At 38.2% G+C, this 26755-nt stretch overlaps 1 protein-coding gene across 1 annotated transcript in view; it reads right to left on the minus strand.

Annotated features, from left to right (window-relative positions):
* Window positions 1-26755, minus strand: part of COL25A1 (collagen type XXV alpha 1 chain) — a 503516-nt gene that overhangs the window by 5375 nt on the left and 471386 nt on the right. The window contains exons 29-36 of the mRNA XM_070452267.1: window positions 26658-26684; window positions 22147-22227; window positions 19468-19503; window positions 17287-17340; window positions 12508-12561; window positions 10075-10128; window positions 6011-6088; window positions 4169-4207 (exon numbers count right to left, since the gene is read on the minus strand). Coding sequence (XP_070308368.1) covers window positions 4169-4207; window positions 6011-6088; window positions 10075-10128; window positions 12508-12561; window positions 17287-17340; window positions 19468-19503; window positions 22147-22227; window positions 26658-26684 — 423 coding nt within the window. The remainder of the gene's footprint in view (window positions 1-4168; window positions 4208-6010; window positions 6089-10074; window positions 10129-12507; window positions 12562-17286; window positions 17341-19467; window positions 19504-22146; window positions 22228-26657; window positions 26685-26755) is intronic.

The raw sequence follows: 26755 nt of genomic DNA on the forward strand, positions 1-26755 counted from the left end.
TACTGAGAAGTCTGTGGGAAGTGTTTGTCTCAGTAACTATTCTGGGAAAGCAGAAAATTAGAATTTTATCACAGACACACCATAATTAAAATATATGTTCTAGGTATGGCTTATGTAATCATCTCCAAGCATTAAAACACAAGTGCAATGACACTGCTTCTTTCACTGACACTCAACTATAATAGTCTACTGTCCTTGGGTTCTTATCTCCTCTTTCCGGCCCTGCCCTGCTGTGAAGAGTGTGCAGGACCGACCTCTGTTGTCAAGCCTTCAAGCTGTATGACAGGTTCTATTGTGATCTCAAGATCTAGAAAAGTCCAGTTCCTCGTTCTGGGCAGCCATGATTACTAAGGTTGCCCTGGAGCTGAAGTTTTAAGTCTGAGAGAACAGAAGAACAAAAGTCTTTGAGGTATAACTTATAGAGCAGATCTTGGTGACATGCTTGACTTTCTCTCAAAGAAAAATGAGTGAGAAAAGTAGAATGTCCAGAGAAGGACAATGATAAAGATCTCTCATCTCCCCATCACAATGGTGGCTCATCCTCAGAGTCATCTTTCATTTCACTAATTAAAAATATTTGCTTTTTTCTCTCCAGTAAAAATAGACGCTATATTAAGTATGCTTAAGAGGCTGGGTCCTCTGTGATCCTTAGCAATGAAGTTCACTTAGTGTTCCTCACATCATGCTAAGGTCAGAGAATGTGTACAGGAAATATTATTCTTTTTTCCACACTCCCACTCATCTCAAATTTCAAACAAATACATTTTTTGAGAAACCAATGTTTTGTAAATAGTTTCCAGAATTTTAAAGATTCTTTTTTCCCACCAGATTTTAAAACTTAATTTAAAAAATCTGTCTTACTTTAGGAAGATTCTATTGCAAGCCTGCACTATCTGAAAAAACAAAATTTCACGAAACATTTAAAACTGTGAAGGCTACAGGTATTTTTCCTATTAAGTGGTTTTTAATCTCTGGATAAGGACAGATGATAACTTAAATAGCTTTTCAGGATTTTCTGAACCATGAGTTCTGCCTTTTACTCACTGTATGAATTACAATGTGAATTGATACATCATTATTCTCCAAATACAGATAACTGAACTATATCTATATCTAACTATAACTGAACTAGAAAGAAAAGTAATTTAAATAAAGATCAAACAGTTTTACATGAAAAAAATTATTATTGAGAGTAGCATGAAAACAATAGGACTTGTTCATTAATCACAGTGCTTTCTACTGTGGTTACAATCTGAATTTTCAGTCAAACATTTATCACTGTGCTCTCAAGACTGTGTGTGCCTGCTCAGTCATATCTGACACTTTGTGACCCCACGGACTGTAGCCTACCAGGCTCCTCTGCCTGGGATTTTCCAGGCAAGAATACTGGAGCAGGTTGCCATTTCCTGATCCAGGAGATCTTCCCAACTCAGGGTTTGGACTTGCATCACTCTAGAGACTACTAAACTTAATATTCAAAAAAGTGGTCCACTAAAACAGGACTAAGTAATCTACCGGCCTTCTTTTAATAATATCACTTAAAAACTAATTTGATTTGACCAACAGCATATTTGAGATGGCTAAGTTGACCACAGGAGAAATTTTAGAACATTTCACTTTTCTAATTTTTTTTTAACTGAAGTATTGTTGGTTTACAATTTGTGCCAACTTCTGCTGTAGAGCAAAGTGACTCACTTTTACCCACGCATGCACTTTAAAAAAATATCCTTTTCCATTACGGCTTATCCCAGGAGATTGGATATAGTTCTTGTGTTACATAGTAGGACCTTGCTTATCCATTCTAAATTTAATAGTTTGCCTCTATCAACCCCGTCTAATTGTTTCCTTTCTCTCTTTTTGGTGCGTGCAGGAAGATGTTGGGAGAGGATGATTGCAATGGTTTGCATTTGACTGGGTTGGGGAATGTAGTAAGCAATATTGAAGCTTTATCACTGAGTTATTCTCTTTTTTACCATTTAAAAATTTTATTGAAGTCTAAATGATTTAAATGTGTATATTCTTTATATAAAGAAAGGCTAGATTTAGGAGAGCCTTAATCTTATATAGGGCATAGTATATATTCTGTGGAAAAATAAGTACCTAAAAGGGAAATTTCTGATTTTCTGAGCAACTCACATTAGCTCATATTACTAGATTTGGCCATTTTATGAACCAACAAGATGATGAATCCTTTGCTTGTTGCCATTATTTTTATGCCTCACAAAAGGGACATGGTTTCGAAGTGGCTGAAAATGACATGAACCCCAGTTCTGAGTAGAGTCAGAGGCTGAATAAGATAGGCCTTTCACATCTCCCTCCATGTAAAGTGTTCGGATGACTGGATTAAAAAATCATGACAGGATCAGATTACAGGGCCAAGGTTAAAGAGCAGATGGTAATTCCAGCTCAGGATGGTATTAAAAATTCTGAAAACAGGGGTTATGAAAGGATAGTGAAAGGATAGTTTTCTCAGGTGAAGAAGACTGATCATCTTCCCAAGAACCAGTTGACCTCTGATGTGACGGAGCTAATGGTCTGACAGGCTGAAAGTGGAGTATGGGAAGCTACTGAATAAATGACGCTACTGGGAGAGAAGGCTTTTCTTTCCCTGGCCAAGGGGGTGTGAAAGTATTAAGCAAGAGAGTGAGTGTCACAGGATCTCCTCACCAACAGAGTTGATGAGATGAGAGGTGAATAAGAGTCCTGTCTCTCCACGTCTCTCTGCCGTCCTACAGTTTTGCCTGTGAAGCCTGCCTGTCAAAAATGTCTGATAAACGATAAACAACAGGTCCTACAGTATAGCACAGGGAACTATATTCAATATTTTGCAATACACCACAGTGGGAAAGAATATGAAAAAGAATGTGTATGTGTATATCTGAATCAATGCAATACAGAAGGAAAGAACACAATAGTATACACTAAATTAACTATACTTCAATAAATTTTTTAAAAAAATGCCTGAATAAGCCGCACGTGTTAGAGGAAAAAATTCAGAATGACGAAAGAGCGTGCACACTTCCCTCAGCTCATTTTCACCTCAGTGGAATCCCTTTAACCTTAGGTAGCACACACAGTGCCTTATGCTGAGGTTTGCACCGACACAGTGTAAAGGTTTCGTATTCTCTGGACGGCACAGCACACCGATCTCTTCCCTCCTTCAAGTTCTGCCACTGCTTTCCACTGTCTGCTTCTAGCTCTGTTACACACTAGCTCTGTGCCCTTGGAAGTGTTAACCTTCCTGAATTTCATCTCCTTCATCAGCGTCATTGAGGCTAATAACACCCTGTGGTGTGTGCCCAGCTGTATCACCAAGCTCCTCTGTCCATGGGGTTTCCCAGCAAGAATCCTGGAGTCGGGTGCCATTTCCTCCCCCAGGGGATCTTCCTGACCCCAGGATCGAACCTGCATCTCCTGCCAATATTGGCAGGCGGATTCTTTCCCCCTGAGTCACATGGAAAGCCCAGTGATACCCTATAGGATTATGATGAGGATTAAATAAAGTGATGTCACCTATATGAAAGGGCTTATCACACAGCCTTTGTACACAGGTTCTCTATGAGGAATAAGTTCCCTTCTCTACTGAATACACACACAGTGACTATGGGTGGCCAGATGTAGAGTCTAGAGCAAACTGCTATCATAAAGTACATCCACTTAAATATAACCATACTCTCCTAAATAAATCAAGGCATCTTTGAATAAAAAATCATTCTTACATTTTCTGCTTTCTCAGCTTTGTGACTAATATTGATTGACAGGGTTCTACCATGTATTTGCATATTTTATCTAAGTAACTGAGTGTAAATAGAAAAGGAATCACAATTAAGAACAATTTTAAACAGTATGAGGAAAAGAATTTTGACACAAGCAAACCATTGTCAAGATGCACTGCCCCTTTCCATCCTGAAGAAAAGATTAAATGTGGAGAGGTACAAATTACAGCGTTTGCTAGGTACTATTTGCACTCATCCATTTAGAAATAAATCAGCAGTAAACACCATCAGAAGGTACTCCAGAGATGGAATATTTTCCTTTTTAATACCCATACACATTTCAGGAATGTCAAATTAAAAAAAAAAAAATAATCTGTTCTAAATGGAAAGGGCTAGGCCAGGTGAAGAGAAAGGGAGAGTGATTCTTTTAGAAATAACTCTGTAATGCCTACCTTTTGCCAACAGCCAGGCATGGGTAATCCATCTGGCCCCTATTTCAAAAAGAAGAATAAAAATTCCTCAGCTTCCACAAAAGTGATCATACTTCATAATTAATAAGCTCAGAGGCTTAAAAATGGATTTATAGCTGTTAGGTGGCTTTAGTCATAGGCATCTTTTATCCACCCCCAATAGACTACCCAACACTAGTTAAAATGAAGAAAATTCAAATGTTTTCCAAAGTGAGTACACATTTTACAAATAAATAAAATGTAAAAATATTCATCCTTAATGTTGAACAATGATTTGTAAAACTTAGTGGTTTACTTAGTTATATCTTTAGATAATAAATCTGTATTATTTCTCTTAATTTCATTAAGATGCATTTTATAATTATCTTTATTCAATAAATGAAAATAACTTCTCTTCCTGGTCACTATGTTTTACAGCTAAATGCATGATAATGATGAGTAATCAGTGATGAACCATTTCTATCTGAAGTTTATAGCTCTTCACATGGAGTATTTTTCAACTTTTCTAGATTGAAAGCAGAAAAAGTAGAACATTAAATTGATTGGATTAAAAGATAAGTATTGTCTATATCTTTACAGCAAAATGTTATCCAAAGTCTTTGTCAGTTTTTTAATTGAAATTCTTCAGAAGCCAATTAACAAGTAATAAACAAAAGATTCTTATATGTTGCAAAATTTATTTTCACTTAAGGTATAAGCACTCTTCAGATACAAATGATATAAATAAGATAAGAACTGACATACTATGAAGCATGCTTGTGTTTTCTCCCAGCAAAATGATTGTAAAATATTATTTATTGTCAATATCAAGCAAACAAAATAAAAGACTAGGCACATCATATTGAAATCTACTAACTGCAATTACGGACTGAATAAAAATTTCTTCTATTATGCAATCTCTTAAAAGACTTGAGAAGCATAAATTTATCTTAAAAGAATCATGCTTAGTACTTAAGAATAATATAAGAACATGCAGACCAAATATAACCATCAACACAATAATAAAATGTTTCTTTACACCTCAGAAAGTCAGAATATACTTTCTTTTTAATTGCTAAAAAAAAAAAAAAAAAAAAAAACACCTTAAAATGACTTTATATTTGGGAAAAAATTGGTAATGCCAGATTGGTACAAGGAGAAGGATCACCCAGTAGAATTTTAGATTTTAGTGTAAGAAGGATTTTGAGTTCATGCCAAATGGAGGTAGGGAAGATCTTTCTACTTTAGGAAAGTGAGTTTCAAAAGGAGAGGCCATTAAATTGAAAAGGTTATGTGACAAAGAAGAGGGTATGGGCTACAGACTATTACCACCTTTAGAAGCTTCAAGAAGTTTGGTTTTCGTCTCTATGGTCTCTTAACAACATTCCCTCGAACTGGTTAAATCTTGACCACAGAAGCTTAACTCTGTAGGTTTGGCCTTATTTACAGCCTGACAGAAATTTAGTGGAAGTGGCAAAAATGCCTTTATTTCTTTTAAAGAAAAAAAGCTAACTTTAAGGGAAAAACCCGAAGTTAAAGCCTAGCTGTATCTTTACTTTTTTTAATGTCCTTTTAATGTCATCTTGAAATAGTTACTGGATAAATGGACATTCCCCAGAACACAGACATGGCGGCCATGTCAGCTGTGAGAACCCTGCCAGGAGGTTAGTTTGCAGTCACTGACTGAAACGCGTGCATGCCCTCTTCACCCTGCAGAGTCACTGAAGGAGCGATTCATGCACATGCACGTGGTGTGTCTGGAAGTGCCACTTTACACTGAGAGGGATGAATACGTAATAAACAAAGGAATGGCATGCAGGGTGGTAGGAAAGAGAAATACTGTACCAATTGGCAAGGGGCATCCAGCCCATCCAGGCCAGGCTGGCCTGGCTCCCCTTTTTCCCCCTTAACGCCACGGAATCCCTGTTTGTAAAGATTAACTCATAACGTTACTGAACAGAAGAAATCACTTGAGCACAAATTCTGCTAAAGAAATAACCACCATAACAAAAGACTGGGAGAGGAGCAACTCTGAAGGGAAAGGTAACAGCCAGCGAGGCTGGACAAAAGAAAACAGGGCTTGATGTGGTCCTACAAGCAGGGCTTGTCTGGGCACCTGGACCTGCTCTGGGGAGCGGGAGGGAGGAGTCCTGGTTCCTCCTCTGATCCTGCGTTCACGCCCTGGATGCACATCAATCCTTTATTGCTGAGAAACCCAAGAAGAGCTGGTGGCCAGAGGCAAGGGGTGGCATACCCCAGGACAACCTGAGGGATCTTAAGAGTCTATGTTAAAAGACCCCAACCAGGAGAGTGGATACATGTATGTGTATGGGTGGGTCCCTTTGCTGTCCACCTCAAAGTATCACAGCATTGGTGATCAGCTCTGCTCCCATAACAAAATCAAATGCTTTTTGTCTTTTGAAAATAGACCCAAGTCAGAACTACGCTGGTACGGCCCCTCCAGCTTGCTCCTCTCCCAGCTCAGCCTCCAGATGGGACACCTGGAGACGGCTGCACAGGTCAGACATACCAACGGGCACGGTGCATCTAATCCAGGAGCACCCTGTTCTCCTTTCTCCCCTTTAGGCCCCTTTTTGCCTTTCTTTCCCTTTTCCCCCTGTGGATACAAGGGTTTAAATAAAAGACAGTTTTTATTTGGGGTGGGGGGAAGTAATGGTGATTCAAAAGATGGTTTAGCCAATGGAAGTCTGGAAGGGCATTTACCACCATTTTCTGGTTTAGATAAGGCATGACATTATGAAAAAAACAGACTTTCAGCGTGGCGATGGATTCTGGGGAGTGAAATACAAGATTTCATTAAAAAGACTCAACAAGATGAAAGAACTTAAAAGCTGACACATCAGAAAGGAGGATCAGGGATGACTTAGACCCAATGCCAGGGTCCTTGTGAATGAGGTGTTCCCGCCACCGCTCCGGTGAAGATGGCAGATATCAACCGTACTGAAGTCAGCCAGTGGCAGGGGAAGTTGAGAGGAAGAATGGAGACTTTCACGGCCAATTTTCAGTACCTGCCAACTTTTTTTCCCCCTAATCCTATCAGAGATGAAAGCTACATGAGCCAGAGGAAAAGGAAAAAATATTAACAGCTTGTATCTTTTTGAAATGTATCCAACTTTCTGACATCATTTTTTGTAGTTCTCATTTAAACATAGTGTGTTAAAAAGATACTTCTCTTTCTTTTAAGATTCTTTTTAAGGAAACTAAAAACAAATACTTCCCTTATTGAGTCAGGTAAATAAATTTTAAAAGTGCTAAGATTTCTTAGCAATGTCAGTTGGAGAAACTTATTTATAAACCAAGAGATGTTTTTTAATTCATGCTTATTGATGTCATGCCAGGTATTCACAATGGTAAATGGGTTTCCAGCTTACTCACAAGGTAACAAAAGCAAAGAAAAAAAGTTCTGTTCTAGAGGGGAAAAGCGGTTTGGATTCAGTTGAGCTAACACTAAAAATGAGGTAGGCAGGATAATTACATACTGGGAATTTAGCCATGGGAATTAGTATTTAGGAATCAAGGTAAAGGTTGTGGAAGTCTGCATGGATCATAGGGATGGAGGAATTAAGGAAAGGAGGCAAAAGGAGGAGAAGGAAGGAATGTACCTCAGCTGTTTCACATTAACATAAATATCTCTGCATATTTATAGACAAGAAGCTGGTGCAGTGCAGAATACAAAATACTATGCAATACATATTTAAATGAGTGTATTCATTCTGCAATCAGGATGACAGATACAATAAATCTGAATAATTTCAGAAGCAAAACAGCATCAATATTCAAACACATAAACATAACAGATATAGATGAGATATGCATTCAAATTAATGCATTCATTCTGACTGTGTGAGTGAAACTCCACATTGATCTCCTGTGTGCCAAAAAGATTGCATCAGAAGGCTCAGAATCAAAACCAGTTGGGTTTCTCTAAAATCGGGAAAAGAGAAATTCTGTGTGGTTTAGTTGATCACGATCAAAAACAAAGACTTGAGATGCCAGGGTGAAATGAAATGAAAGCAGGTGTGAAAGGAAGTACAATGGGAGGAGCTTGGGGAGTAAACTGCTCATTCATGCAAGATGAATCAACACACTTCTTCAGCAAATAACATCAGTTCTGTGACATACAATTGATTTAGACTTATTTGGGAGGCAGTGGACTCCTCTTCACATAGGTGTGACTGACACCACCTGTGCTGGGTGTTATTAATTTAGGACTCCACTCCTTCTTTGATTGGTTAATCAACTCAGATTAATCATTCAGTGAAAAAGCGTTGTCATATGAATGCTGACTTTAACAGGCTCAGGGGATCGTTTTCAACAATATTTTAGTGAACCTCAAGCTTTATGGAAAACAGATACTATTGTAGAGAATAATGTGTCAGTGTTATTATTAATCAGCATAGTTTTGCAACTATGTCTTTGTGGGTATTAATATATAAGGGCTCTTGCTAATTTTTATGTCCCATGTCAAACAATGATATACATAAAGTGCTCACATTTGGATCTAATTTCCTAAGTATAAAACTTCTAATAATGGAACCTGAAGTACAGAAATACTTTTGTATTGAGTGATTAACATTATTCTGAGGATTAAATTTGTAGCTTTAGGTTTTCACAAGTTATAATACTGGTAATCTCTTCTTTGTTTAAAAGATCATTACAATGAATATCTTCATAATGCTAACATTATTTTGAGTGGATGAAGTTTTAGACTCATAAAATCTGTTGGGTAAGTATAAAATAAATGCCTGTAATCTTGAAGGCACACACACACACACACCTTGGGCCCAAAGCTTTTATCTCAAAACATGTGTATTTTATAGTTACAATTTACAGTTCAGAATAAAAGAACTTTTTTATGCCTCAGTTTCCTTGCCTATGAAATGGGGACAATGATAACACCAGCCTTAGGGGGTTGTTATGAAGATTAAAAGACTCTCATATGTAAAGCTCTAGGAAAAACATAAAGACACATCAATAAATGTGATGATATTGACAATGATGATGGTGATGTTTTATATAACCACTCACATGAGCTTTCCTAGCAGTGGGAAGCTAAGTACTGTTTATATTAGCTAAGTATTGTTTATATTGTGTGTATATATATATATAAGATTATATATATATATACATACATATATATACATACATACATACATACACACACATATATATATATATATATATATATATAAAACTATTCTTCAAAGAAGAAAAAGTGGTTTAAAATAGCCATAATCCAAACTTTTCTTCTAGACATAAAACCATTTTGCCTGGTATTGGCTCCTTATTTATCTTGAGACAGAACCTAAAAACCAATCTCATAAAATACACTAATATCTTCATTTAAAACGTCTGCAGTGTTTGAAGGTAACAAGTCCTGGTCTCTGTGTAAGGGTCTTAGAAACAATGCTTGTCTTCCATTTTCCAATTAAAAAAATCAAGATAAAGGACATATCCTGTCTCTACTGGGAATGTTGTGGAGATAAATGAGGTGCTGGCTTTATATGCTTAGGTGAGCTCTGCCAGAAGACTGTTGCAGATTTGTGCTATTTAATATTATTGATGTAATAGATGCCTGCCCCTCTCATTTTTTACACCTCCTGGAAACTTCAGTTTTTCAACTAATTGGTGTCAGGTAGTCCAAAAATTGTAGCCTGGTTTTCTGGGGATTATAATTCTTTTCTTCTACACTGACAGTGCCCTTATTTCTTTCAGTGTAGCCTTCTTTATTCCTCTGTAGAGACCTGGTTCATTAGATCAGACATCAGTGTGTTTTTGGAGCACAGGATGGAGAAAGATGAGATGTATGAAAGAATCACACAGCATGAGCAGCAAAGCAGACAGAAGCAGAAAAATCAAACAGGCACATGCTAGGTGGGAGAGGTCACCTTTTCCCCCTTTTCTCCCAGGTCACCCTTCTCGCCTCGTGGACCAGGGAAACCCTACAGGATAAAAAGCAAACCAAAAAGATCTATTGATGTAACTGTGGCAAAACCATATTGAAAGAAACAAGATTTCATGTTTCCAAATGCAAATATAAAGACACATGGCATGGCCCCAAATCTCAAAACTTAGATGGGTAAAGTAGTACTTGGAAATAACAGCTTCCTAACATCTCAAGTATCTATAAACAAAGGGTTTCTTGCTGCTTCTCCAAAGAAATGCATAGTGGAGAGAATATTAGACGCTAGTTTGAATCCTGGCAAGCTCTTGGATTTGTGTGGCTGTGGGCAAATCACTCACCGCAGCATTTTAGTCCTTTGATCATAAAATGAGGTTAATGTTACTACACAACTGCCAATGTGAGCATTAAACTCGAAGATGTATATAAGGTACCAGAATGATGTCTGTACATAACAGGTGTCTGATACACACTTACTACGATCACTTTTGCTACTGCTATTGTTCACATAATACAGGATGAGCAGTAGACATTTTAAGAGGGATTGACTTTAACATTATTTTTAGAGAATTATGTTACTATAAGACATATAGAGACTTTAATGCTAAAAAGAAAAATACTGTATAAAAGCTTTGAAAATAAACATACCATTTCCCTAAGAGTAGCACATAAAAAATGTTTCAATTTTATGCATATTTTAAAATAAGTGGTTCAGCCACAGATGTTGAGTGTGTCTAATTTGGGAAAGTATTTTGTATATCAACTGTCAGTTATTAATTTTGTACCAAAATAATTATGGTCTTTGCCTCCATGTCTATCTCATGCAGACACGTGGTAGATTTCATATTGCCGTCTACATGCACAGCAATATATGCTGTATGTGTAACTATGTGCATAGAAAAAAATTAGAACTATTCTTGCTGTGATTGATGATGGAGACCATCAGCATCTATTATAATGGGAAGATGTTTATTGCATGTTTTACTTACATCAAGACCAGGCTCTCCATCTTTTCCCTGCCAAAGAACCATAGTAGCTACATTAGTGTTCCTAAGTTTCATGAATAGGTTATTGTTCTATTTAAGGCTGCCTGGACATGCAACACTAGTATTAAAACAACTAATTCAGAAAAGTGAAAAAATCCTGTATTGATTAGTAATGCAAATTTCTTTCACTAAATCAAGTGAAGTGATTGTTAATGTTGCAGTTAAGGGTTATGAACATGTTTTATTATGTATCAGGTTAAATAGTGTGATATTTTGCTGAAGTCTAATTGTTGGTATCCAATTTATTTATCTAGGAGTAAGTCAAAAGCAAAAATACTGTTTAGTTGATTTAAAAACACACAAGCACTTGTAGAATATGCAAATCGAAACTACTTTACTTTGACAGCTTAATAAATTATAAGTGAGCAAAGAATGTGAGAACTGTTAAATACAGTTTTAATTTGTCTAGATGTGCACCTTGTCTATAAATATTGAGGGTGTGAAGCTCACAATTTAAAAACTGTTTGTAGATGAATGGTCCCCTATCCATTCACCCCTGTGGAGCAGATTTTCAGGGCAATGACTAGGGTCACAGAATGGATCCACCCAAGAGTTGCTGAGAAGATGCTTGATTCCATCATTTAGATTTTGAAATCTATTTCAAAATCGGCATCTCTTTTAGCACTCAAATAATCATGGCTGACGCTTTTATTTCAGTTTATAAAACCTAGAATGTGCAAGTTGTGTGAAAGCGACACAGGGGTTAGAAACCTTGAGATGACAGTAAGTATATGCTTCTACTGAAGTCCTATCTTACCCCACTGCATCATTCACAATTACCCTAAAAAGGATATTCTGAAGCAGACCCCAGGCTCTCAATGTGAAGTGGGGGTGATTGAGAATTTTCAGAAGATAGAACACTATCAACATTGCTGTTTTGAAGATCATTTGTCATCACAGTGATTTAGAAAGGTCAGAAACAGCAACATAATTGTAAATATCAATTTAGAAACAACTTTGATTAGCAAGAACAGTTTTTGTAAGTTATCTATGAGAATGGATAAAGTCTAAAGAGGGTTGTTTTAAATAAAGCTTCCACACCCACTTCTGGTACAATGACCTCCCAAGAGAGGGCCAGTTATGGGTCCAGTCAGATGGCCCCAGATCCTGCTTTCAGCTTAGCCCTGTCCATCTCATGGACAGCCTCTGATCCTCTCAGTCTTGTGAAGCGCGTGGATGAGTGTACCTGAGTGTGAGGATACGGCACAAATATGACCTATCTCTGAAACACACGGTTACACTGGTGTTGAAGGGAATTAGTGGATTGCACTTTGCTCCTCTAATGGGATTAGCCTGCCCATGAGGGAGAGTTAACTGCGCCAATAACAGATCGTCTACACATGCTGGGGGAAACCACGAGACACAGAACTCACGGGCAGACCGTACGGCCCTCGGGGTCCCGGCTCTCCCATAGCTCCTTTTTCACCCTGGAATAAAAGATGAGAGTTCCAATCATACACAAATGTCTATATTCATACACTTGCTCTAATGCCTTGTGTCCAGAGCCTCTATGTGAATCATCATTCTATCAAAACTCTAAAAAGACAAGCTCTTCTGGGTCGCTGCCAGTGATACAGCAAAAGAAAGTATTAGTGCATTTTACAGAATCACCTTTGAAAGGGCTGTAGGTCAGACTGACGCCGTCCAGCTGTGCAAAAAGACTTGGCTGTCTAGTGTGCTGTGCTTGGCTTTCTTTGGCATTCATGTGAAATGTTTATTCATTACTAATTATTTTAAGTTACTACTCTTTCAAAAATGTAAGGATAAAATGTTTTTTTTTCCTCCTATCAAATGTCTCATCTTTAGCAAGCCTTTCCTCCTTGACTCCCCTCCCCTCCATCCTACTTAAATTGAGTTGTATTTTACTTGAGGGTGCTCATATACTGGGAGATATACCCATGTAATAAATTGTCTATTCTTTGCTGAGTCCCTCCTTAGAATATGTACATCAGAGTATCCGGATCCTGGCTTTGTTCCCTACTGCATGCCCACAGCTTACAATAGTGTCTGGCACATCAGTAAATATCTGTAGAATTAATGAATCAAGTCAAATCAATACAGTCATCCACGTTTTGCTTCCTTTATGAAAAAGAGGGTTTAAAAACTTTTATGCCTTCTCCTCAATGCTTGATAATGTAGGAATTTACTGCCTTCATTGCTCTCTCCATGTACCTATTTAAGGAGAATAGTTTGCCTTGGCTTAGACAATAATCTGAATGCTTATAAAAAATAAGTGCAATTGGAGGTGGTCCCAGGAATATGATATAATTGTGATAATAAAGAAATAAATATTCTGCATTTCAAGTAGTATTTTCTTCTACTGCCATCTCCAAAGTTTGACTGTCAATGCCTAGTATGAAAACTTCAGGAGGAACGGTGATGTTTACATGAAGGCCAAACAGAAAATGTTACCTTCTTTTATCACCACCCTTAAAGGAGGTTTAAAGGTGCTAAATCTTTTTCAAGGGTAAAATGACAAATTCAGCTGATAACTGCGCATACAGATCCAAGGATTATTCTGTGTTTCTCTACACTCTAGATTCCATGGGGGCAAATTTCAAGTCACTAACAATCTCCTTTAAATTTAGGAGTTGTTGGTGCTAATTAACACGGTCGCTTAGAGGCACACATAGTATCAGGAGATTACTGGGAATAAACACAATAAAATCTTGTTGAACTTTTACTGATTATTACTGAAAGAACAGGAGTTGCATTCAGTGAAGTAGCCAGGCTTTGAAGTGAAACAGATTTAAATGTGGATGCCAGTTCTGGCACTTACTGGTCCTGTGGCCTTGAGTAACTTTCTTAACCTTTCTGTGTCTGTTTCATCGGCTGTAAAATCAGAAGAAGACGTATTCTGCAGTACTTTTTCTAAAGATTAAATGTTATTATAAAATATGAAATTATATTTTGCCAAATACTATGTCCATAAATAGGAACTATCATTGTTATTGGACAGTTAGAGGTCTTGTTTTTAATGAAAAGGGCTTGGCAACCCAAAGAGTACTTATTTAAAATAAGTGCTGCCATCTGGCAGTGTTATTTATGATTTTTTTACAAGGTAGTGGTGCTGGTGGTGACAATGTGTGTGTGTGTGTGTGTGTGTGGAGCAGGAGGTGGGGATTTAGAAGGAGAATCCACATAACTTGGAGTCTGTCTAATTTGAAAAAACTCAGTGGATTAGAGTAGATCTAGTTTGAAATATCTCCATAGATTATTAAGATATACCTAGTCCCTCCTTCCTCCTCTGATGAAATACCTCAGCTTTATTGTTTTTAAGATTAATACACTGTGACTGATTTGAATGAAGCTGTCATGAAGCATTTGTCTATAGAAAACTCCTTTTATAGAACTGCTCATCCCAAATAATTACTTTAAGCTAGTAATGACAATTGCATCTCCCTCGCCAGTGACTGTTCCAGAAATGGACATATGACCCAACTCTGGTCAATGAGGTGTCGGGGGAAGTCGCTGGGAAGCTTGGGTAGAGGTTTCCTTGATGCTAAGGAGGATAACGGAGAAGAGGGTCCGTATGTTTGTTCTTTGCTGATGCCTCTCCAGAGGGGAGGTTTGGAACCACTGTAAACAGCTTGCCTGTGGGTCAAAAGGCAAAGCCAGCTCATGGAAAGGGCACAGAAGCAAAGACTAGACTTCCTCCTTCGGATATTTTGCTACACAAAACTATCAATTTCTTTACTGTTTAAAGCCATTTTGAGTTGGGATTCTGTCACTTAGAACCAAAAGCATCCTAATGGTCCTAGTTTGAAAACTTATAGGAATGAAATATTAACACATGGTTTTGAATGTGCCACTTCTTTTCCTGGATTCATTCATTCCGAAAGAATGCTGAACCTCTCAAATGTAACACATTTTACAGAGTTTCTAAGTAGTTACAAGGCCAAGATGAAGAAATCAGCTGAAGGCAGGACCATCAGGTGCTCTGAGGAGCTGTACACTGCGGGTTGCGTGTACTCACACTGCTGGTCACGTGTACTCACACTGCGGGTCGCGTGTACTCACACTGCGGGTCGCGTGTACTCACACTGCGGGTCACGTGTACTCACACTGCGGGTCGCGTGTACTCACACTGCGGGTCACGTGTACTCATACTGCTAGTCATGAGTACTAACACTGCTAGTCATGTATTTGACAATTCTCAAACAATACTGTCTATCAAACGCCTCGTTTCTTTTAGGCTGGTCTCGTTTCATTCAGGATTATTAATTTGCCTGTCTACACTGAGGGGTTAATCTAGAATAGGCCCCCTTTCTTGATTCCTGCCTCTTTAAAATTTGAAACTTTTTCAAGAGAGTCCAGATGGCACCTCAACCAATTAACTTTGAAAATCACACTCCAGTGTAGCACTCAGGGTGAGGGACACTTGGAGAGGGCTGCTATCTGATCCAGTTACGATAGTTAACACGCCGAGTAAATATAAGCATAATACTTTACACTGCACACCATTTGACTTAAACTATGCCTGCACAAATTCTTAGTCATTTCATTTGCTCCCCTGGTGCATTCCACTCCAGCGCTGAGACCTGATACTCTTGTGACACTGCAGAGCTCTCGGAAGTAACAGCTGATTTACCAAACGGTAAACCCTCTTGAGTCCCAGGGCCTTCTGCCAATAGACTACTTGAAATTTGGTGCTCCATTTTTAGTCCACGTGCTGGATCTCTTGATACAATGCTTTAATGCATCAGCAGCGTGAGACTCTTGGCTTTTAAATATTTCTAAGTAAGATGATCTTCATAAGTCATTGGTTTGAACTTAGGAATAAGATAGTGATAATCAGGTTCATATGATTTCTTCCTTTAGGAGTCACTTCTTTCTAGAAGCATTCTTGAGTAATGCCAGCTTTCCTCATCGCTGAATGCACAGTCTGCACTATTTGTATTCATTTTGACATCATTATCAAGTTATTCCTTGCAGATATTTTTTCCCCTCTACAATTAGATTATAAACTCTTTTAGATCATAGAATATAGCTGATTCTTTTACTGTACTGAGTAAATATATAGTGTATTAATAAAAGGTTATAGGATCATGAATCAATTATAATGGTATTATGCAATTCACTAGAACAATTAGCAAAACAGACTTCACAAATGGGGGGAGAGCATTTCCATTTCACACTAGAGTACACTGTGTTTTGTATATTGTAATGTGATAAATATTTACTAAGTGAATTCACTTTATAGGACATGATATTATGGGATTGGAATGTATGCCAAAGAAATCTCTATATGGCTCTCTGCTTTAAAGCAAATTACCCCAGAATGATGAAACTCTCATCTAGTTTTAGAAGACCACAAACATGCACAGTAAATCATCCCAACATTTTGAAGACTTCACTATTAGGATACTTTCTTTATATCCACCCTGGATGGTGGGGAAATTGATGACACAGTTCTACTCAGACACAAAAAAAACCTAAGTTTTTCAAGGTGAGGAAAATAAAAAGAGGGAGAAAAACAGAAAAAAAAAAAAGGGAGAGAAGTTCCAGAAAGATAACTAGCTGCTGATGCTTTAGTACATTTCTTTTTTGTGTCAGATATTTATCTTCTACTCTGACTGTCTTTTTCCCCACAAAGATATAGAGAGGTTGTAAAAGGTTTTTGTTTTATAAAGCACTAAAATTATTTCCTTATGTTAAAGAAAGGCTATTCTTTTGCTTAAAATAAAAGAAGCATGTGTAATGTGCAGAGAATACTTAGGTTTTGTAATTTCCTTTTAAAAAGGGCTATAACTTATTCTGAATGAATACAGGAGCTTTATATAAAAGATTATCAACCAGATTATATAGTTCCAGAAATTTTAGCCCCATTGACTTCAACTTTCTGGATAAAGGCCAAATGAAAATATCTTCCGTATGGGTTAAGAAGCAATGGTCTGAGCTGTTTATTTTAGATACGAAAATACATGCATTGTTTTTGGCTTTTTTTTTATTAAAGCAGTCATATTCTAGTACTCTGTCATTATCCCCATGTGAGGACTCTGAGTAGAACTTAAGATGGTATCTATTTCCGTTTACTATTAGATGGTCTTTTATTTCTTCTGGGAAATGAACGTGTCAGATCAGCTAAAAAGGAAAAGCCACACTTTGTGTTTTCTTTAGACCACGGCTCTATAACCTCAGGAGTGACTTACTCTTTCTCCTTTGGGACCTGCAGGGCCATGGGGTCCCATAGGGCCATCTGAACCCTAAAAAAAGATAAAATAAGAAGATATGAGACATATCCCAAGGGCTGTAAGAAATGAAGTTATAATTTACCCTGGACTTTTCCTGGGTGAATAAAGCCTTAGAAAATAAGACAACACATCTCCTTTCAAACTGCTTTGTTCTTGATTCTTTCAGGCCAGTAGTTTTCAAGAAACTCATGCAAAAGGAATGATTTATATAACTGCATATTTCAATGAAAGGCACACACACAGGACTGTGCATCAACTTTAATTATCTATTTCCTCCCTGGCTAAATGGAACATCTTCACTTTGCCCCTAAAACCATCTGAAGAAAAATGTAATTGTTCTTGCTTCACATCACCTCTTCTTCACATCCATTCTCTGGCCCCACAGTTACCCCCCACTCCTCTTGGCCACAAATGCTCTGAAGTCTTGTCTTCAGCTGCTTAAGAGGCTCGAACAGTTATACAAGTAAAAAAAAAATGAAATAAATGAGAACAGTGTTTTAACTGTTCAAACTTTCTTCAGCTCTGTTGCAAGGAGCAGGGGGCTTAGAAGGAAGGAATTCCTCTCATGGGTTCTGCTGCACTGGCTCAGGTCTGTGGGCTTGCAAGGCACAAAGCAGGCAGCCAGGTGATGTAATGGCATAACTGCCCTCTGGCCTTTTGATTCAGGACTAGGATTTTTGTGGCCGACTAGGTGATATTTGAATGAACAAAAGAACACAGAGGTCCAGTGAAAATAATAACGTCCTGAAACAGGTTTTTAGAATTGAAGAGCTTGGGAATTCCCTGGTGGTCCAGTGGTTAGGACTTCGCTATTCCATTGCAGGGGCCATTGGTTCTGGCCCTAGTCAGGAAATCTCAATGATCCTGCAGCTGTGTGGTGTGGCAAAAATATAAAATAAAATAAAAATAAGTAAATAAAATGAGGAGTTTGGAATTCCCTTTTGAGGCTTAAAAATGTAGTAAGGGGCTTCCCTGGTGGCTCAGTGGTAAAGATTTCACCTGCCAATGCAGAAGACATGGGTTCAATCCCTGGGTTGGGAAGACCCCCCACATGCCGCGGAGCAGCTAAGCCCTTGCATCGCAACTATTGAGCCTGCGCCCCAGAGGCCAGGGGCCTTAACTACTGAGCTGATGTGCCGCAACTACTGAAGCCCAGGCACCCTGGAGCCCGTGCGCAGGGGCAAGACAAGCCTCTGCAATCAGAAGACAGAGCTCTGCAACCAGAGAGCAGCCCCCACTCCCTGCCACTAGAGAAAAGCCTGGGCAGCAGCAAAGACCCAGCACAGCCGAAAATAAAAATAAAATAAATAAAATTATTTAAAAATATCTCGCAAGGACCTCAGATGTATTTGTTCATTTTCAGGAAGACTATATGCTTAGATTTGCAATGAATTTGCTATGGCATTTACAAACATAGGAACTATTCCAGCACAATTTTTAAAACAGTATTCTTATTTCTCTTTTACTCTTCTTGTTTATAATATTAGAGACTTGTGACATGAAATAATTCAGGGTTTTAAACTCATTCTAGTGTTGCTGGATTATCATCAAGTTTGATCTCTTTCTTACTGCCTGAACTCCAAGCTCATCTTCAGAAAACTTCTAAATATTGAAGACCTGAAGCTGAACTTTAAGAGAGGGAGCTCTGAAGAACCATAGAAAAGAGACAAAATGACAGAAGACAGATGAATCATTTTGATGAACAGAGATCTGAAAGTTAGTTTCAAGGAAGAAGTTACATTTCTAATACAGACTTGAACATAAAAGAGGAAAGCAAGTTAAAATGATTTCACGTGATTTTGACCCCTTCTAAGGACCTCTCACATGGAATTGCAGGATGTGTTCATTGGTTATGAAAAAAATCTGTCTGGGATTGTAAGACAATGAAGTCAATCAGACTGATCATTCTTCCCGTGTTGCAAGTTATCCGGACCTGAACCCAGGCATCAGAAGATGTTCTGGAGTGTAGGCTGTGTATCCTATGCCCTCTCTGTTTCTCCCTTTCTTTGCCACTCTCTTTGTCCACCTTCTCCTTCCGCTCCAGTCCCGTGGACTCCTCATCATGTGATGGGAGTCTGTCCTAAAGCATAACATTCACAGCCACAAAGCATGTTGGAGCAAGTTGAGGTGTTGACTCACCCGGGCTCCTGGCTTTCCGTCTAAGCCAGATGCTCCCTGTGTGTAGCAGGGTTGGTGGGTGTGACACAAATGACAAGAACAGAGATTAGTATGAGGTACTGATGAACAAATGTAACACTTCAAACAACATAATACGCAGTCACAGGGTTCTGAGATGAAAATCACATTGCTACAAATTGTTAGTGAAAAAAAAAAAACACGTGACAATAAACACCCCACCGATGATGACATTTTAATGACATTTCCATTCAGCAAATTCTTATTTGGAAATCAAGTGAATGAGGTTTATAAAGTGGGCTTTGACATAGTTACCAGTAACAGTCTGGGTAGCTAATTTCCATATGAAATTAAATTTTCTAAAGACTGTGCTATTCACAATATATTTCTTTAGGTTCTGGAAAAAAGATAATAGCCAGTCTCTTAGGTAAGGGCTCATTATAATAATCAAGTTAGAATTTCAGAGAAGAAAAGAGCTCTAGTTTTACTTGTTAAAATAGCATTTATGAAAAACAAATGCAGAATTTTAACATGTCAGAGTGACTCGGATTTTACACAAACAGCAATTGTTTCTGCGTTGTTCTTACTGTGTTTACATTAGTCACCACTAGAGGGACTTCTAGGAATGGGAAAAGGCAGAAAAATTTCTTAAGTCCAGACAAAAAATAACTGCCTCAAACATTGTTCCTCATCTCACTACAAATAATCAAGCATCAGAGTCTGAGTGGGAAATGCTTTAAAAATCTAATGCTGTGTTCAGGCAATGCATGCTTTTGTTTCCTTCATCTCTAGGCTATGTATAACGTATGACCAAAAGATGACATTTTCAATGCTTGTTTCAAGAGTAAGCACAATTACTCTTTAAATATGGCTTTTGTATCTCAAAACTCAAATGTTTATTTATAGGCTTTGAAAATGTTGGTTTGATCAAGGAGTATTTAAGAAAGACAATGCACTAGTTCTATAAATTCTCTTGGCAAGGTTGCAGAACTGTTTCCCCATTTTATGCTTCAGATGTAGTTAATAATACAAAATGGAAGGGAAAAAATCTATTCCAGCTGCAAACTCTACCAATGATGCTACATCATACATTTGAGGGGTACTTTTAGTTTTTTATTTTACAATTCCTTCTGTACAATCCTATTGTGAGTCAGATTATAACTGCAAAATTTAATTTAGCTAGAAATGATTAAAATTTTAAAAAATATGTGTGTTATTGTTTGTTTAGAGCTAGAAGATGTAGAGCTTTTGGCTAAATGTTGCATAAAAATGGTCCACCATCCTAGATTTGAAATTAGGGCAAACTTCAAAGAAATCAGATTGAGGGTTTAGGTAAAATAGAAATCCAAAGTTTCACTTTGCCTTTTTGATACTTTCTTCAGAGCCACCACTATTATAGCATTTAAAAATAAATAGGGGGATGATAAATAACATTATATTAATTATATATATATTATATATTATATTAATATTTACCTGGAATGGGAATTCCTGACTCACAGTTGTTATAGAGGTTTTGGATTTCACACTTGTGGCATGATTTAATTGGTGTGAGTTAGCCTATATTCTAATGTAAGACTTACATCATTCATTCAATTAATGAATGCATATTAAGCATCTACTATATGCCCGAAATTATGTAAGGCATTGACTATCAAGAGGAATACTTTAGTACTTAGAATACAGTACCTGTGGAAAAAGTAAAATAAGTAGTCACCAATTTTTTCTGCATAAAATATGTATATGAAATATTTTCTATTACCATTTTTATGTCATATTTTAATAATGTAATCTATAATGTCCTCTACTGACTTTATCTGCATTCACTGAATAGGATGAATATTAAAAAGCCTGAAACTAAAGCTCACATTTAGGAATTCCCTGGCAGTTCAATTATTAGGACTCTGCGTGTCCACTGCAGGGGGGACAGTTCAATCCCTAGTCAGGAAGCTAAGATCCTATATGCCACACAGTGTGGCCCCCCAAACAAAAAACCCTCATATTTAATGATCATTTAACAATATCTTTTTAGTCACTGCAGAAAGAAGGCTAGCATAAAGTGCATGAAAGATGCAATCTTTCCATTCAAAATAAAAATCTCTAAATGGCTGCAAAATACTTCTTCCATACTGTTCATAATTGCCACAAGAACCTCATAAGAGGGCATTTCCAACACAAACGACACACAACATTTAGACCACGAGATGACTGATTAACGTAAGGAGCCACAGCACTGAACTCACGCCTTCAACAATGGCCGATTGCATACCTGCCACCGACAAGGGGCTGTGCTTTCTAGTATTGAAGAAGAAAAAGTAAAAATTGAGGGAGGATCTTACACTACACTAAACTCTAAAGGCATTTGGGAAGAATTACGAAACAATCCATATAATATTTTTTTTAAGGGGAGGGTGACGGGGTAAGAATTCTCAGCTGTAAAAGAGGAAGGCTGGCACGGATGTAATTGAACACTGATGGTGTTGTTTGTTATGGGGTCTTTCTCTGACATATGAGCAGACATCAGAGGAAATAAGACTGGGCTGAGCTCTGCTTGAACACAATATGTTTTCTAATTAGAGAAATCTCAACTGTGTGATAGTCACCGAGTAAACCAGAGTTGTTACTTAGGGTAGAAAGAATAGTCTGAGATTTGCACTGAAATGGAAAGTTTTCTTTACTTACTGGAAGACCAAGGGGTCCTCTGTCACCCTTTTGACCTGCTTCACCCTTCAATCCTTTAACACCATTTAACCCTGGTTCACCCTAAATGCAAAAGCAAATGCCAATTTTGGTTGCTATCATGGGTGTTTCAACTGTGAGAGAAGAGAGCCAGTCTCTGACATGGTTGCAGATTCCAGTTTTAGGGAACAGCAGAGTCAGGCTAGATTTGTCTTGCACCAGTTCAAAACAAATTTTGAAAATGCAAAAAGTTGACAAGCTGGAATTAAATAATTTTCTAGGAAGCAAAGCTCCTTAGAAAATGTGCTCCTTATGACCAAAAAAGTATATGGCTGAGCTCCAGTATTTTCGGTTTTAGTTCAAGGAAATTGGTGTTACGCTACATTGTTCTGACCAAGCAAATCAAAACAGTCAGAGTGGAGGATGTGCAAGGATGTTCAGCAGGAAAGAGCCACTCTGCTGGAATAGAAAACTGGAATATGCAGGACAGTGTTATAAACGAATATTTTAAGCCTTTAAGCATTTTGTCCAGGGGAATGTGATAAATGTAGCGGCCAATGTTTGAAGTAATGCCATTTGGTGACTCCTCATTCATGGACATTGCCAAGTCAGGTCCCTGTGAGGATTAATCGATAGGATAGACAGCAAAGAGCCAACCCTGGAAGAGAATGTGAAGATCACAGAACTTTATTGGTTTTACTAGCCATGCACCTGCCCAATGGTAGAATAAAGGAGGTTTGAAGTTAACTTAATGTGACGTTATAAAAGTCATGAAAAGTGATAAATTCTCAACTCTTGTTTTCAAAAATCTAAAAATGCAATACACTATTTTCTATCAGCAGCAGCATGTTAGAAATAGAACGGTGACTCGTCCACTTTTCACCTTTTAAGTATAGATACTAATTTCATCAATAAGATCTTGAAAGATTTGAGGAAGAAAGACAGTTTCATTTTCAAATGCCTTACGCAATCTTGAGTGGTGGGGTTGGGAGAGGGGAGAGATTATGCCTGCATGGCAGGAAGGATTATTAACCTGGGCAGTATTTCTCCCCTATTTGCCTGAAGATGAAAGTCAGTGCAGTGTTTGGTAAAGAGTCCAGGGCCTCACCTAGGCCACAGCAACACAGGAACGATATTGTTAATATCCCCCAGGTGATTCTCCTCATCAGGAAATTCTAGGGAACAGTGAGCCAGACTCATCCATGGAACCGTGCTCTGTATTTGAACTTTCAAAATAATATACACACTGGCATGATCTAGTGGATTTAGGCAGTTCTGAGACATGAAGTCTGCAATACTGCCACTATAGGAAATCCAAACGTGCTATGGTTAGTGAAGTATGATCCTGTTACTGTCACACAGCTAGAGTCAATGTGAGATTAAAGCCAAGGCTCAGCAATCAACTTCCGTTAACTGATTTAAACTCGAGATTCATGGCTTTGCATGTGTGTGGACTTTGATTTAGCAAGTGATCTTGAGATGCCAAGGGCAGCCTTTGCAAGCTATGAATTTCTTTGGTGAGGAATCACTCATTGATAGCAGTGAGCATTAATTGAGAAGTTAGCATATTGTTCAGTCGCTCAGTCATGTTTGACTCTATGTGACCCCATGGACTGCAGCATGCCAGGCTTCCCTGTCCTTCACTATCCCCCAGAGTTTGCTCAGATTCATGTTGGTTGAGTCGGTGATGCCATCTAACCATCTCGTCCTCTGTCAACCCTTTCTCCCCTTGCCCTCAATCTTTCCCAGCATCAGGGTCTTTCCCAGTGGGTCAACTCTTTGCATCACATGGCCAAACTATTGGAGCTTCAGCTTCATCAGTCCTTTCAATGAATATTCAGGGCTGATTTCCTTTTGGATTGACTGGTTTGATCTCCTTGCAGTCCAAGGGACTCTCAAGAGTCTTCTCCAGCACCACAATTTGAAAGCATAAATTCTTTGGTGTTCAGTCTTTTTTATGGTCTAACCCTCACATCCGTACATGATTACTGGGAAAACCATATCTTTGACTATTTGGACTTCTGTCAGCAAAGTGATGTCTCTCCTTTTTAATGTACTGTCTACGTTTGTCATAGCTTTCCTTCCAAGGAGCAAAAGTCTTTGAATGTTATGGCTGTAGTCACTGTCTGCAGTGATTTTGGAGCCCAAGAAAATAAAATCTGTCACTGCTTCCACTTTTTCCACTTTTATTTGCCATGAAGTGATGAGACCGGATGTCATGATTTTAGTTTTCTGAATGGTGAGTTTCAAGCCAGCTTTTTCACTCTCCTATTTCACCCTCATCAAGAGGCTCTTTAGTTCCTCTTCACTTTCTGCCATTAGAATTGTATCATCTGCATATCTGAGGTTCTTGATATTTCTCCTGGCAATCTTGATTCCAGCTTGTGATTTATCTAACCTGGCATTTTGCATAATATACTCTGCATGTAAGTTAAGTAACATACAGGCTTGTCATACTCCTTTCCCAATTTGGGGGCAAAAATTTCAAATTTCAACTCTGAACCTAAATTATGGTCCCAGATCTTTCATATACTTACTGTAATTTAGGGAAAATAACCTAAATCTCCTGAGCCTATAGTTTAATATTTACAAAATCAAGGGGTTAGCACAGGTAATCTATGTGGGGCTTTCTACTTTTTATTTCTCTGAAATCTATGATTTAAGTAACAATTGAAGTTAAGTGTAAGCAAAGTAAATCACTGCATTGTAAATATAAAAAGGATCTTGGGCATCTATTAATTTAATGGTGATGGGGTAACTGAATCACTCATAGAATTAAAAATGATCTTGGTGGCTTTAGCCTGAGTCATTACAATTAATCTGGTCCTTAGCAGTACCTTAAAATCCAAAGAGAAGCCAAGAGAAGGAAATAGTATTTAGTCCAGTGTGGGAAGAGAGGTCCAAGGAAGTTAGATAATATTAAGACCACAAAGCTGATAGATAAGCTCTCTCTTTTGACCCCTACAACAGCGCCCTTATCTTAAACTATAATTCATGCCACTGAGACACTGTCACTCATTGGCCTTACCAGAAGGAAAAGTATTCTAAGAAGAATAAAGAGGCATGAACTTTTCCCTTTCTTGGCTGAGTCACCTGCTTTACCTTGAAAAGGGAACTCAGGTTTCTGGAGTCAGACCAATCACTGTACCGCCCCCAAAGCTGGGTGGGCCAGAGGGAGTTCTCAGAAGAGAGAGTGGGAGGCCTATGGGCTTTTCGACTCTTAGTACCAATGTTGCATTTATGTGTTCCCCCAACCCATCTCCACTAAATGCATTAACACTACTGAGGAGCTGTCAAGAGTTGTGAATCTTCTCTCAAGCAGCCTTGCATGCCTGCATGTATGCTAAATCGCTTCAGTCATGTCCAACTCTTGGTGGCCCTAATGGACTATAGCCCGCCAGGCTCCTCTGTCCACAGGCTTCTCCAGGCAAGAATACTGGAGTGGGTTGCCATTCTCTTCTCCAGGGGATCTTCCCGACCCAGGGATTGAACCCAGGTCTCCTGCATTGCAGGTGGATTCTGTACTGTCTGAGCCACCAGCAAAGCCCCCAAGCAGCCTTGAGGACTAGCTAAATTTTTCTGTTCAGAACAAAGCATCAAAACAGAAGATTGCCAGAACAGCTGACATTTAGTGGGTGTTTATCAACAGCTGCACCAGACCTTCTGCTAAGTGTTCTATAATCTTACCTCATCCAATCATCACAACACCCTGAGGCAAGTTAACTCCTCGAGTAAAGGAAGGATTAGAGAGGGGAAATAATCTGCCCAAGGGACACATGCCCTGTCAGTGACAAAGCTGAGATTAGAACATGGGTCCTTATCACAGACACTCGCAGGAAGGAGTCTGTCTCATATTAATCCTCCAAGGTGTCTTCTTGGTCTACACAAAGGCAAAGAACACATCTTCATCCATCTTCACAATTTGAACTGCACTAATTCTGACAAGGAAGGGCTATCCTCCATTGTCCTCTTGTTAGTTCAAATGTGGAATACATGTATGTGATGTAATCTTCTTCTCAGTATAGCACATTCTACCTCATTCTACACTAGTGACCTACAGGGAAATACAAAAGTAAGATGCTGGACAATCAAAGCATTTAGATGCAGTACTGCTATATGAAAAACAAGATGTATCAACCAATAACATCTGAATATATAACTAGAGACATTATACTAGGAAAGAGCATCTGGACTAGTCTCAGAAACTCATCAGATTCACTTTTTTTTTCTTTTGGAATGTTGCTTTTGAGTATAATATTGTGATTAGTAACTTAAGAAATTGACATAGTGACAAGGAAAAAGGCAAAGTGAGGACTAATTAATCTCCAGGTGATATCACTTAAATTTGTGGTAAGTCTTTCCTCGTGAAATTTAAACATCTGGATACTTAAAGGCTTAAAGATTATCAACATTACTTGACAAATAAATAAGACAGGACAGGCATGCATCCGTCATGCTTCTCCATGATTAACAATGAAATAGAAATCAAACAAACAAGGGATTTGTTGGATTACCTTTGGTCCAGGAAGTCCATGGGGTCCCTGAAAATGGAAAACACAGCTTTTTAATTAAGAATTGAATCACTGTTTCTCAGCAGAAGTGACTATTATAT

The sequence above is a fragment of the Odocoileus virginianus genome, chromosome 21, assembly GCF_023699985.2.
Source record: "Odocoileus virginianus isolate 20LAN1187 ecotype Illinois chromosome 21, Ovbor_1.2, whole genome shotgun sequence".
Classification (NCBI taxonomy): Eukaryota; Metazoa; Chordata; class Mammalia; order Artiodactyla; family Cervidae; genus Odocoileus; species Odocoileus virginianus.